Source organism: Marmota monax, unplaced genomic scaffold (assembly GCF_021218885.2).
Source record: "Marmota monax isolate L192 unplaced genomic scaffold, Marmota_monax_Labrador192_F-V1.1 WCK01_AAM20220418_F8-fsc00016, whole genome shotgun sequence".
Taxonomy (NCBI): Eukaryota; Metazoa; Chordata; class Mammalia; order Rodentia; family Sciuridae; genus Marmota; species Marmota monax.
The window spans coordinates 16208714-16222091 of record NW_026695209.1 but is presented as its reverse complement, the minus strand read 5'-3'; the positions used below and the strand labels follow the sequence as shown (position 1 = coordinate 16222091).

General features: G+C 34.3%; 1 protein-coding gene across 6 annotated transcripts in view; it reads left to right on the top strand.

Annotated features, from left to right (window-relative positions):
* The window catches only part of Robo1 (roundabout guidance receptor 1), a 1045885-nt gene that overhangs the window by 926711 nt on the left and 105796 nt on the right, over positions 1–13378 (top strand). For all 6 annotated transcript variants that reach the window (XM_058574582.1, XM_058574581.1, XM_058574578.1 and 3 more), the window contains 2 exons: positions 11275–11395; positions 11768–11906. In XM_058574582.1, coding sequence (XP_058430565.1) covers positions 11275–11395; positions 11768–11906 — 260 coding nt within the window. The remainder of the gene's footprint in view (positions 1–11274; positions 11396–11767; positions 11907–13378) is intronic.

Sequence of the window (13378 nt, the reverse complement as noted above, 5' to 3'; positions counted from 1 at the left end):
GTGATATGTGTTAAAAGATAGGAATGCTTTATTCTGCACTGCCTAACACTAGAGGTTGACACCAACCTTATCACCCAATAAAAAGTAATGGGAGTTATTTTGCTTTTTCCCTCTCTATGTTCCAAGCTCAAACAAGGTTACATTTCTTTGGGTTTTTTTTTTGTTGTTGTTATTGTTGTTACCATTGTTGAATTAATGCCACATTTTAAGAAAGAAGAGCTGTTATTGCTGTGACTCTTCTTCATGTGTTTCTGTTGAAAGGAGTCCTTGGAGACCATCCAAATCTGTCCTGCAGCTTACTTCACCAAGGAGAATGTCTAGGGGTTATGGCTGGCCATCTGGGATACCTGCATCTCATTGTCATTAAGGAGCCATACAAGGCATTTCTGTAGTTCACAACAGCTTGTTGTCCAGTCTGTAGGTCGAGGATCCAGGCAGAACTGACAACATTGCTATGAAGAGATATCCTGCCCATGCAGAATCAGTGGAAAATTGTTTAAGAACAATAGACTAAACTATAATTCAAAAGTCTCATCTCAGTTTCTTTGGAAAATAACATGAAAATGATTCCATGGTAAAGAATTGAGATTTTTCAGAAAAAAAAAATCACTTCTAATCAAATCCTAGGTGCTTTAGAAAAATTTACATTTCATGTTAATCCTACTAATTTCATGTTAAACTCTTACTACTATAAGTGAATATTTCCAATCTTTTAGAAAATTATAAAACTTAAGTATCGCACATATTTTTCATTAGTAAGATAATGCCTATGTGTGTCTTGTATGTATTACCTGAACTATGTTTCTCTTTTAGCATTCTAAATCAGTATTCTATTAATCCATTATTTGGATGGTATTTCTTAAATGTCTTAGTATTTCTAGTAAAAAGCACAGATTTTTGAATGCAAACTCTATAAAAGGAAATGAGATAAATTATATGACAGTTTGGTGGTTAGCAATTTGAAATCATCTTTGAAGCCCTTAATATAATTAGCGGTTTCGTTTTTGGTCTGTTGAATTCAAGTCACATTAGGTTAATGTAATTAAAAGCAGAAAAGATTTTGTGTAGCCAAACTAGTTAATTAGGCCCAGTCGGTTTAGTGTGTTAACCCAGAGGTGTATGGATAACATTGTGGGGTTGATGCCTGAAAAAAAATTCCTGTGTAACAGATCCTGCAAATCATCTGACTTGCTCTAGGGTAGAAAATGAAGACGTACCAAGGAGTTCATTCTAAGTTCATCTTTATTTCTGATTGTGAGCCCTGGTTGCAGGGTAAGCTGTGTACTCCATAGAATAACTAGACCAAAAAGCTTACTTAATTTACTTTTTTATCAAGAAGCATGTTTTTATGTTTGCAAAGATAATACGAATTTTCTCCTGTATTCTGAAAATAAAAATAATGATGGTAGATTTTTTTTTCCCATGCGAATCAGGAGATATTTATAAATGATTTTCTTCACTTTGGGCAGAAAAAAAATGTACCTTTTACCTGAGTTTTCATTATTGTTATTCAGTAAACGGGTCAGAAAAGGAGATAAAGCCTTAGACAAAGGGATTTCCTTTTGCTCCAGAGCAGTCTTTAAGTGTTTCTAGAGGACTTTCACTTCTCAGGAAGATAATCAAGTCTACTTACTCATAGGGACTATTTCTGCTGTATAAAATCATATGGATTGACTACCCTGAAGACTTTTATACCTCAGCGTCTTCAAAACATTTTCTTTTAAAAAAAATTCTGACTCTTCCAATGAAGAATATAAAGTTTAAAGATATTTGAGACTTTGAAAAAAATTTTTTACCACCCTTCTTCTCTTCCTTCCTGTCTCCTTCCCCACAAGGAGCAAGACTACTGGGACCTTCTTTTTGTTTTGCTTTCATCAAGTATGTATATGGCTGAGGCCCCCCTTTAAGCACTGTCTAGAGCTTATGGAAATGTGGGCTTCTAATGTGGTTACCACTGGGGCTGGTAAGGTGGATGGTAATGAGGAAGCAAGACCTCTGCCTTGGATTTTTGACATAGGCTGGATGCCAGCATATTGTCTGCAAGCTGAACACGTTCTGCTTCTGCACCCCCAGGATTATGTTAATTGAAGTAGTGCTGCAGCAGCTCAGTGTTTAACATTGTGTCTGTTCATTATACAAACTAGTTTTTGATAGGTTTACAATTTGGCTGTCAAATCCAGCTGCAGGAAGAAACCTGCCAAGAAACATTTCTTAGATTGTTTCAAATAGTGCCGTTTTCACATTTCTAGTATTTTGTGTGTGTTAGACATATTTTTCCTCCTTTCACAGAGAGAGGAAATGTCAAATTTTCCTTAAAAAGGGACATCCTAAATTTACAATATGACTCAACATAAATTGGTGATGGTTAATAGTGTATTATGTACCAACTGAAAGCTGGTATGCTAATTTGACGGAGGGCACCATACTATGTGCTGTTTCTGTTCTGTGTTTTGAAAAGAATAGGACACTTTGTATTCCATATTGGTTGTTGTAGCAAAGAGACCTAAGGCTTCAGTTCAGCCATTGCCAAATGGCATTGCCATAATTCCCAAATCAATTTGATTTTATAGAAATCATAGACTATTATTATATATTTTTTTCTCCTTTTGTCCAACTGTGTTGTTTGTTCCTTATACTTTTATGAATTTCTGTGTTTATAATCTTTGAGGAAATCAGTTTCTCTGAGGCTTAATGAAGCTTGTTTAGAATTCCATTGGAGTTGTAACATCTTTGGGATTCTTAAATGTTATTGCCAGGATACTAAATGGGATGTTGTATTTTATAGTGAAATTGTCTTAGTGATGGAGTGGGTAGGGGTTGTGGGCTTGAGAAGTGTTTATACCAATTGGGGAAGTCCAATCAATTTTTTTCCAAATAGAATAAATGTGTCTTATATCATCTAATTTTATCTTCTCCTTCCATTTATCATTTTAATTCAGCCTTTTTCCTTAGTCCAGAGCTCGACCTTTAGAACAAAGTGTCTCAGGGCAAGCACTATTGATGTTTTGAGTCAGATAGTTCTTTAATGTGAAGGATTACCCTGTACTTTGTAGGATGTTTAATAGCATCTCTGCCAGGTACCCACTAGATACCAGTAACACTGTCTCTGCTCCTAATTCATTCATTCTTTCTATCTTTCTCTTTTTTATACAAACTGGGATATATATATATATATTCAATGAACCTTTATTTTATTTTATTGATATGCAGTGCTGAGAATCAAACCCAGTGCCTCACACATGCTGGGCAACTACTTTACAACTATGACTCCAGCTGCTTTTTTCTTTTTAATCTTTTTTGTAGTTGTAGACAGAATGCCTTTATTTTACTTATGTTTATTTTTATGTGGTGCTGAGGATTGAACCCAGTGCCTCATGCATGCTAGGCAAGTGCTCTGCCGCTGAGCTACAGCCCCAGCCCTCCAGTTGCTCTTTCTTTCTTTTTTGTTTTCATTTTTTTTGATGGTGGGACTTGAGCCCAGGCCCTTGAACATGCTATGAAAGTGTCCTACACTGAGTTACATCCTTAGTCCCCCTTTCTCCTAATTCGGACAATCAAATATGTACATATATATCCAGATATTGCCAAATATCCAGGAGGAAAGATTAGGGTGGTTGCCCTCACTGAGAATCATTGTTTTGGAGGAAACATTTATAACATATAAAGCCTAAGAATAACTTATTTGTTAGGCTTTACAGTGTTAATACACATGCATATTTTTCCAGATGAAACAAATGAAAGATGTGTTAGTTATTAGTTTTAATAGAATAATGCTAGATTTGGCCTAACAAAGGAGATTACTTTTGATTAGACAGGAATCTCTTGAATCAATTTTTTTTAGTTTTATTGATTTTATTGTTTTTTAAATACACAATAGCGGAATGCATTATAGTTCTTATTATACATATAGAGAACATTTTTTCATATCTTTGTATATAGAGTATGTTTAGGCCAATTCATGCCTTTATACATGTACTTTTTTTTTGCATTACAATTCTTATTACACATATATACCACAATTTTTCATATCTGTTTATATATAAAGTATGTTTACACCCAATACGAATCTTCATACATATACTTTGGATAATGATGTCTATCATATTCCACTGCCATTGCTAATCCCCTGCCCTTCCCTATCCTTCCCACCCCTCTTTCCTATCTAGAATTCATCTAATCCTCCAATGCTGCCCCTCCCTACCCCACTGAGTCAACCTCCTTATATCAGAGAAAACATTCAGCATTTGGTTTTGGGGGATTGGCTAACTTCACTTAGCATTATCTTCTCCAATGCCATCCATTTACCTGCAAATGCCATGATTTTATTCTCTTTTAGTGCTGAGTAAAATTTCATGTGTATGTATGCAACATTTTTTTATCTGTTCACCCACTGAAGGGCATCTAGTTGACTCTAAGTTTAGCTATTGTGAATTGTGCTACTATAAAAATTGATGTAGCAGTATCCCTGTAGTATGCTGCTCTTAAGTCCTTTGGGTATAGTCGGAAGAGAGGGATAGCTGGGTCAAATGGTGGTTCCATTCCCAGATTTCCAAGAAAACTCCATATTGCTTTCCATATTGGCTACACCAATTTGCAGTCCCACCAGCAATGAATGAGTGTGCCTTTTCCCCCACATCCTCTCCAACACTTATTGTTGTTTGTCTTCATAGCAGCTGTCATTCTGACTGGACTGAGATGATATCTTAGAGTAATTTTGATTTGCATTTCTCTGATTGCTAGAGATGATGAGCATTTTTTCATATATTTGTTGATTGATTGTATGTCCTCTTCTGAGATGTGTCTGCTCAGGTCCTTGGCCCATTTGTTGATTGGGTTATTTGTTTTTTTGGTGCTTAGCTTTTTGAGTTCTTTATATATCTTAGAGATTAGTGCTCTATCTAATGTGTGAGGGAGGTGAAAGATCTATACAATGAAAACTACAGAACCCTAAAGAGAGAAATCAGAGAAGACCTTAGAAAATGGAAATACTCTTGGATAGGCAGAATTAATATTATCAAAATGACCATACTACCAAAAGCACTATACAGATTTAATGAGATTTTGATCAAAATCCCAGTGTCATTCCTCATAGAAATAGAAAAAGCAATCATGAAATTCATCTGGAAAAATAAGAGATCCAGAATAGCTAAAGCAATCCTTAACTGGAAGAGTGAAGCAGGTGGCTATACCAGACCTTAAACTATATTACAGAGCAGTAGCAACAAAAACAGCATGGTATTGGCACCAAAACAGACTGTTAGACCAGTGGTACAGAATAGAGGACACAGAGACTAACCCACAAAATTACAATTATCTTATATTAGACAAAGGTGCCAAAGACATGCACTGAGGAAAAGATAGCATCCTCAACAAATGGTGCTGGGTAAACTGGAAATCCATATGCAACAAAATGAAATTAAACCCCTATCTCTCACCATGCACAAAACTCAACTCAAAGTGGATCAAGGATCTAGGAATTAGACCAGAGAGACTCTGCATCTAATAGAAGAAAAAGTAGGCCCTAATCTTCATCATGTGGGATTAGGCCCCAACTTCCTTAATAAAACTCCTATAGCGCAAGACTTAAAACCAAGAATCAATAAATGGGATGGAATCAAACTAAAAAGATTCTTCTCAGCAAAAAAAAACAATCTGTGAGGTGAACAGAGAGCCCAAATCCTAGGAGCAATTTTTATCCTTCACATATCAGATAGAGCACTAATCTCTTGAATCAATCAACTGCATAGTATAATATACAATTATTATACTGGTAGATATTTTTTGTTTTGTCTATATGTACATATCTCTGTGTGTATTGAAAGATTGTCTAGGATTTAAAAATGTTTATAAATATCTTACATAATTTTTGTATATATAGTACTATCCTAGATAATATTAATGAAGAATACCATAAGTGGAAAATCAATGGTGCAATTTGGTTGATGTTTTTCAGTCATAGACAGCTAAAATCTTTGTTATTGATGGAAGAAAATACATCTTTAAATTCAAAAATGTTTTATAAATTTAATTTTTAAAGCTTTTATAAGTTTGGAGGATTTTTTTGCATCAGTATGTAAATTATATATGCATGTGCAGTCATGATGTTTATCCATATAGTTCTATGCTACTAAAAATAAAAAACTTCTCAAGATACTTGACTCATCAAAGAACATTTTTAAAAAAATTGTTCAAATGATACATATTATTAGTATTTGTATACTTACAAAAGATAGAGAAAATATTTGTAGAAAGCCTAGTGAGTTAGTTTTTTTTGGGGTGGGGTGGGGTACTGAGGATTGAACTCAGGGGCACTTGACCACCGAGCCACATCCTCAGTCCTATTTTGTATTTTATTTAGAGACAGGGTCTCACCGAGTTGCTTAGCACCTCACTTTTGCTGAGGCTGGCTTTCAACTCGAGATCCTCCTGCCTCAGCCTCCTTACCTGCTGGGATTACAGGCGTACACCAAAACACCTGGCTCTAGTGGGTTACTTTTAATTTACATACTAGATACAATTCAATTGTAAATGATAACTGTAAAGTAAATTTATATAAAAAAATAGAAACAGTTTTTTTTTCTATTTATATTAAATACTAAAAACACCAATATGTGTTCCCAAAGCATGCCTCCTCATCAGATGAATTATCAAGTTTTTCCATAATTGAGCTGAGTTATTACAGTCAGGACTGTAATAACAGGGTGTGTACTACAAAGTCTTTTGGATTTCTTAGCTCTCTTTGAGTTTTGGTTCATCTCATTATTGTTTCCTACCATTCATCTCACAATTGGAATTGTTCCATGTCTTGAGAATCTCCAGGCAATCCTCTCTTAACTCCTACTAACAAAATTCTCCTCCTCCATTTATAAGAATTCCTTCAAAATATAATAGCATTGGGCTGTATTATAATAATAATGTTATTCCCATGTGTGCATAAGCAAGACTAGACATTGCCAAGCATTTAAAAATTATAAAAGTAAATTAGTAAAATATTATACAAAAGCTTAGAAATAAATCTGTACTGTTGAAAATTATTTATATGTTGTTATCCTTTGGCTCTCATTTTGTACGTATGTTTAAAACATACTTAAATATGTTTTAAAATTATTCCCAAAGCCTTGCATTTGATTTTAGATAAAATACCTTGACTTATTGATTTTAAGAACAAAAATAATATTTAAACCATTTGTTTCCTCTGTTTTTCCTATCTCTTTTATCTATTATTGTGTAATTCCTTCTGAAATGAATCAGTTTCCTAAACATACTACGACATTCAAGGTTAGATTCTGAGGCAGAGAAGGAAGCTGAATGTGTTGTCCAAGATACAGAACCAAAAAAGTACATCTAGGGGCTGGGGTTGTAGCTCAGCAGGGGAGTGCTTGCCTAGAACATGCGAGGCGCTGGGTTTGATTCTCAGCACCACGTAAATATAAATAAATAAAATAAAAGTATTGTGTCCAACTATAACTAAAAAAAAATATTAAAAAAGTACATCTAGGACCACATCTCAGATCAGTACTGGGGTCTTTCAGTACTGGGGTTTTTTCACTCTTCTTTTAGCTATAATGAGTTTGTTTCTTCAGAATATTTAGAAATGTTTATGTAAATGTTACAAAATAAGTACATGATGAAAGGTGATAGTGGGTCTTCGTTGGAAGGTCTTGATTTTATGATACTCAAATTGTTCTGACTCTCAAGCATTCAAGTTTATTAAACTCAAACTTATTAAAAAGTAATGATGATAACAGGATTGTGGGCTGTGCATGTATTGTCATCTGTCCAACTCACATAACCAGAGACCCATATCTTGCCTAGAATCTTAGCCCTGTTCCAACTTGTTATGTGACATCAGACAAGTCACTTTCCTCCCAGAAAATTCTTACTGTTTACTAGGCATGGTGACAGGTTCTGAGGCTATGAAGAAGAATTAGATATGCTCCTCTGCCTTGTAATTCACAGTCAGGAAGGAAAATCTGACATTTAAAAGCACAATTAGAACATGTTGTAATGATGAACACAGTGGAGGTGAGTGAGAGGTAAGGTTGCAGTTTGCTGAGCTGCTGATCCCTTTAGTGAGAAATGAGAGTATTATAACACATTTGCTGCCAGTCTAACTGTGGGATTTCACTAAAGACCAATACTTAAAATGATATGTTTACACCAAAAGCATCTCCTGAAAAAAAATAGGTGGCACCAAGAACCAAGAGTCTCAAGCTGGGTTTTCATTTTATTTAAGAATCCTACTTCCAAGATTTTCTGAGATGATTGCACACATAAGAAACACACAGACATGTAATGCTGATGCTGATTTCAGTGCTGTTTATGAGAGGAAACATGGGAACATTTTAAATATCTATCAGTAGGGGAAAAATTTGACAAAGTATGTAAAACCATACAATGAATACTATGTAGCCATTTAAATTAATGCTGAATATCTGTTCTATATTTTTAGCAATTAAAATGTAAAAGTCTCCTCATTTTCATTGAAATTTCAGGTCACAGAAGACCACATGATTCTATTTTAGTAAAATAGAATTTTAATATGTACATATGTTCATATGTATATATGTTTATGCATATCTTATTGCCTGTGTGCATATACTACATGTGTGAATACTTGTATATGTGTGAGCACACATATATATATATATATATATATGTATACATATATATATATGCACACACATGCGGAGAGAAAGCTAAAAAGAAAGATCACAAAACATCGATAATAATTAGCTCTGGAAGTTTTTTTTTTCTTTTTAGTGTGACATATTTTCTTCCCTGATTTATTCAAAAATTTAAACACATATGAAAGCAATGAAATTATGATTATATATTTTAACATTTTTTTAAATTATTTATTTATTGTAATTTGTTATACATGATGGCAGAATGCAATTCCTTTCATAATGCACATATAGAGCACGATTTCTCAAGTCACTGATTGAACACAAAGTATTTTCACACCGTTCGTGTCTTCATACATGTACTTAAGGTAATAATGTCTAACTCATTCCACCATCATTCCTACCCCTTTGACACTTTCTTTCCCCTTCCTCCCCTTTGCCCTGTCTAAAGTTCCTCCATTCCTCCGATGCTCCTCCTACACCATCACCATTATGAATCAGCATACTCACATCAAAGAAAACATTTGGCTTTTGTTTTTTTAGGATTGGCCTGATTCACTTGGAATTCTCCAACTTTGTCCATTTACCTGCAAATGCCATGATTTTATTCTCTTTTAATGCTGAGTAATGTTCCACACATCAGACAGAGCACTAGTCTCTAGGGTATATAAAGAACTCAAAAACCTTAACAACAAAAAATCAAACCCAATCAATAAAGGGGCCAAGAAACTGAACAGACACTTCTCAGAAGAGGATATACAATCAATCAACAAATATATGAGAAAATGTTCAACATCTCTAGCAATTAGACAAATGCAAATCAAACTAAGATTTCATCTCACTCCAGTCAGAATGGCAGCTATTAAGAATACAAACAACAACAAGTGTTGGTGAGGATGTGGGGGAAAAGGCACACTCATACATTGCTGGTGGGACTGAAAATTAGTGCAGCCAATTTGGAAAGCAGTATGGAGATTCCTTGGAAAATTTGTAATGGAACCCCCATTCCACCCAGTTTTCCCACTCCTCCGTTTGTACCCAAAGGACTTAGAAGAGCATACTACAGGGACATAGCCATATCAATGTTTATAGCAGAACAATTCACAATAGTGAAATTGTGGAACCAACCTAGATGCCCTTCAGTATATGAATGTATAAGGAAACTTTGGTATATTTTAACATATATAAACCCTTATAAAATATATCAAATTGGATAAATAACTAGATTTTACCTATAATAGTAGTTTCTAGTCAACACACATCTCATGATTATTGTATGCAGGTATTATTTCAGATATGAAGGATAGATAATGAACAATGCAAAGAAAAAATACCAGGATGATATTTACAGTGGAACCTTAGAGCATCTCATCATTTGTTTATAAACTATTGAAAAAATACTAAATTTTAAAACCACAGAAATTAAAACCTCTCTGTTAATATTTGGTTTGTTCTTATACAACCAAAATATTTAGTTTGATTTTCTACATTGAAATAATTCAGACCTTCCAAAATAGTAAAACTTTTATAAAGTAGAGATTTCAATAAAATTTTATTAGGCATAATGAAAAAAGTGTTTGAATGTTTCCTTCCTTCTTCCCTTTCTCCCTCTCTTCTATCCTCCTTCATTGTTTCTATATTTCTTTTCTCCTTTGTTCAATCTGCTCATCATAAAGAGGAGCAAATGTGAGGTTAAAACCTTCATGAATAAACATTCTAGAAGTTATCTTTGTAAAGCCTTTCCAGGGTTTGGGACATTATAGATATTCATGGGTAACTGAACTCAACTTCCCAACTGAAAGTGTATAACATTAAATAAATTACATTAAATAAATCCAGTCCAATTTCTGCATCCAAATCATAATTCATATTTGACTTCAGTCTACTTTTCGTACTGGATGTTTGTTTATATTTGTAATTATTCAATTAATGTTCAAGACTATATCTGAACATGATATAGTCTTTCCAAATGATTGATTGAGATCTGTTCAGTCTGTGCCTCTTAAGTTATCAAGAAACTGCTTGGGAGAGAGATATATCTACATCTACATATATATAAATATATTTGAAAAAATATATATATGCACATACACATATATATAATTTTTTTAGAAAATGGCAGATTTTATTACATTTTGGAAAATAAGATATATTTCTTTAAGAAAACTCTAGAAAACTTACTAGAGAATTTTTTTTACACATACAACAATATTAAAATATTCTTCCCTGAAATCAATTATTGCTTAAATACATTTACATATTACATGTACTAATATGATAGTAAGACTCCTTTTTCTTTCTTGCACTTGCTAATCAAGTTATTCAAGCAGTGCCTTTGTGGTTTCCACTTAATTAATTTATAGGAAAGAATTTGGTTGATTTGAAACACAAGCATAGTTAGACAGAATATAAAAATTTTACAAGAAATGTAGGTAATGCAACATGTTTTCCTTTTATATTATATTTTTGGAATTTACTCTGTTTAAAGTTACTACCTATAAAAATAGCAAATGGTACACACCAGCTGTTTGATATAACTAGGCTTTGGTATATAGCTTTGAGTGGAATTCATTTATGAAGACCGGCCACAAAACCATAGCTAAAATTCTTTTAATGGTATATATGTCAAACTTTTTCTTTTTTTAAGATACGAGGAGGAAAGCTAATGATTACTTACACCCGTAAAAGTGATGCTGGCAAATACGTTTGTGTTGGGACCAATATGGTCGGGGAACGTGAGAGTGAAGTAGCAGAGCTCACTGTTTTAGGTAAGTGCCGTTGTATCTATTCTTCTTACTACTGTACAGCCTTCTTCTTATTATCATCATTATTTTTGTCATTATTATATTTTTGTACAAGGGAGAATGAAATAATATTTAATCAAAATACAAATGATCTTTATATAAGAGAGAAATATTCTTATATCATTGTTTTGGGGGTAGAAAGAGAAGTGAAGTGACCTGATATAAAATAGCCAAAGATGTGGAAAAAGAAGTAGAAGGAAATATTAAAGATGGGGAGAAGTCTCTAGAAGTTGGAAACTATGCGAAGTAATTTTCTAAACAATATTTTGAATTATAAACCTTTTCTCACTGAACATCTAAAGTGTTTTATCTTGAGATGGCTCTTTCTAATTTTAGAGAGACCATCCTTTGTGAAGAGACCTAGTAACTTGGCAGTGACTGTGGATGACAGTGCAGAATTTAAGTGTGAGGCCCGAGGAGACCCTGTGCCTACAGTCCGGTGGAGGAAAGATGATGGAGAGTTGCCCAAATCCAGGTACAGATCAGAATTGAATGATGTGATTCATCGACTTAGAATTTCTGTTTCTCATCAGACTCTAGGTGCCGTTAGATGGTCAACTCTATAGATGGTCTTTGACTGCTAAGGTTTGATTTAAAATGTTCTACTTTAAGACAGTATGAAAGCTATATTCACTCTGTAGATACCATACTTCAAATCTGGATCTTTCCCAGGCTTGTGATATGTGGTTTGATACTTTATGCTAGCTGCAGTGGTGAGCCATAGCTTTCAGTTGGCTTTGTGACCAGGAAGGGAAAGAACCAATACTTTTGTGTACTGTGTTGCCAAGTGGGGGTCTTCAGTGGGCTAGGTGAATAAAATGCAGTTTTGTATTCTTGGTATTTCAATTTATGATAGGTTTTCAAAGACACATCCCTGTCAAAGATTGAGGAGCATCTGTAGACTCCTTGATCAGGGGCCAGTATAGAATACTAGAGATACTTTGAACCAGGAGGTTTCCATATTTTCTCTGGGGTTGGATTATATTTTTGCGACCCAGGTTTGCTCAAGGAATCCTGGTAAAACATGGTATTCTATAAACAGTTTCTTTCCTGCTCAGCCAAATCACATTTAATACCAACTTCTTGTATATGGCCAGGTAGGAAAAGGAAGAAACATACAGCATTAATGACAGAATTATGAACCAATTAAAAATCAGACTTTCCTTTCCTCAGCTATGTGTCACCAAGGAATGGTAGAAGAGGTCTGAGTTTCTTAGTATCTGATAAGGCCTTAAATTGTCTAGGAGCAGCGATTTAGGAAATACCAAGCTTTGGGGAATGAGACAGTGGAATAAAGCATTTGGGTTTGCCAGCTGGCTGTCAGCATGCATGCATTGAATACCTGCTAGGTGTTGGGGTTACAACATTGGCATAGAGAGGGCATCTGCTCTCCAGGAGCTTGCAAAAAGACACATATATGGGTAGATACGGAATAACATCATTATTCCCTTTTGTGACATAAAGGCAGACCTATGCAACTGTAGGGAGAAAGAATAAGGAGAATTCCCATGGAATAGGACAGATAAGCACAGTCTTCAAAAATATGTACCAATATGATAAGCAAGAAAAAAAAAAAGAGTCCTGTGTTCCAGACAGAAGATCCTTACAACATAGACACGAATGTGAGAAAGAACACCACATATTTTGAATGGTAGAAAGTTGAGCATCACTAGCACATAATATATGTGGTGAGAAGTAATGGATATCATATTGGAAATACTGGGGACATATTATCAGGGGCTTTGTGTAATAATAAATCTCACATCGTATTGTATGACATTGATGAGTCAAGAAATATTATTATGAGCAGAATTACTTTTTAGAATAACATAATTTTGTTAGCATGATGTATGTTTCATTACTATGAGGAGAGGCCTTTTATAGGGACACCATTATTTGGTTGTACAAATCAGAGTTGTATAGTGTTTAGCCTGGAGAGATGGAGAT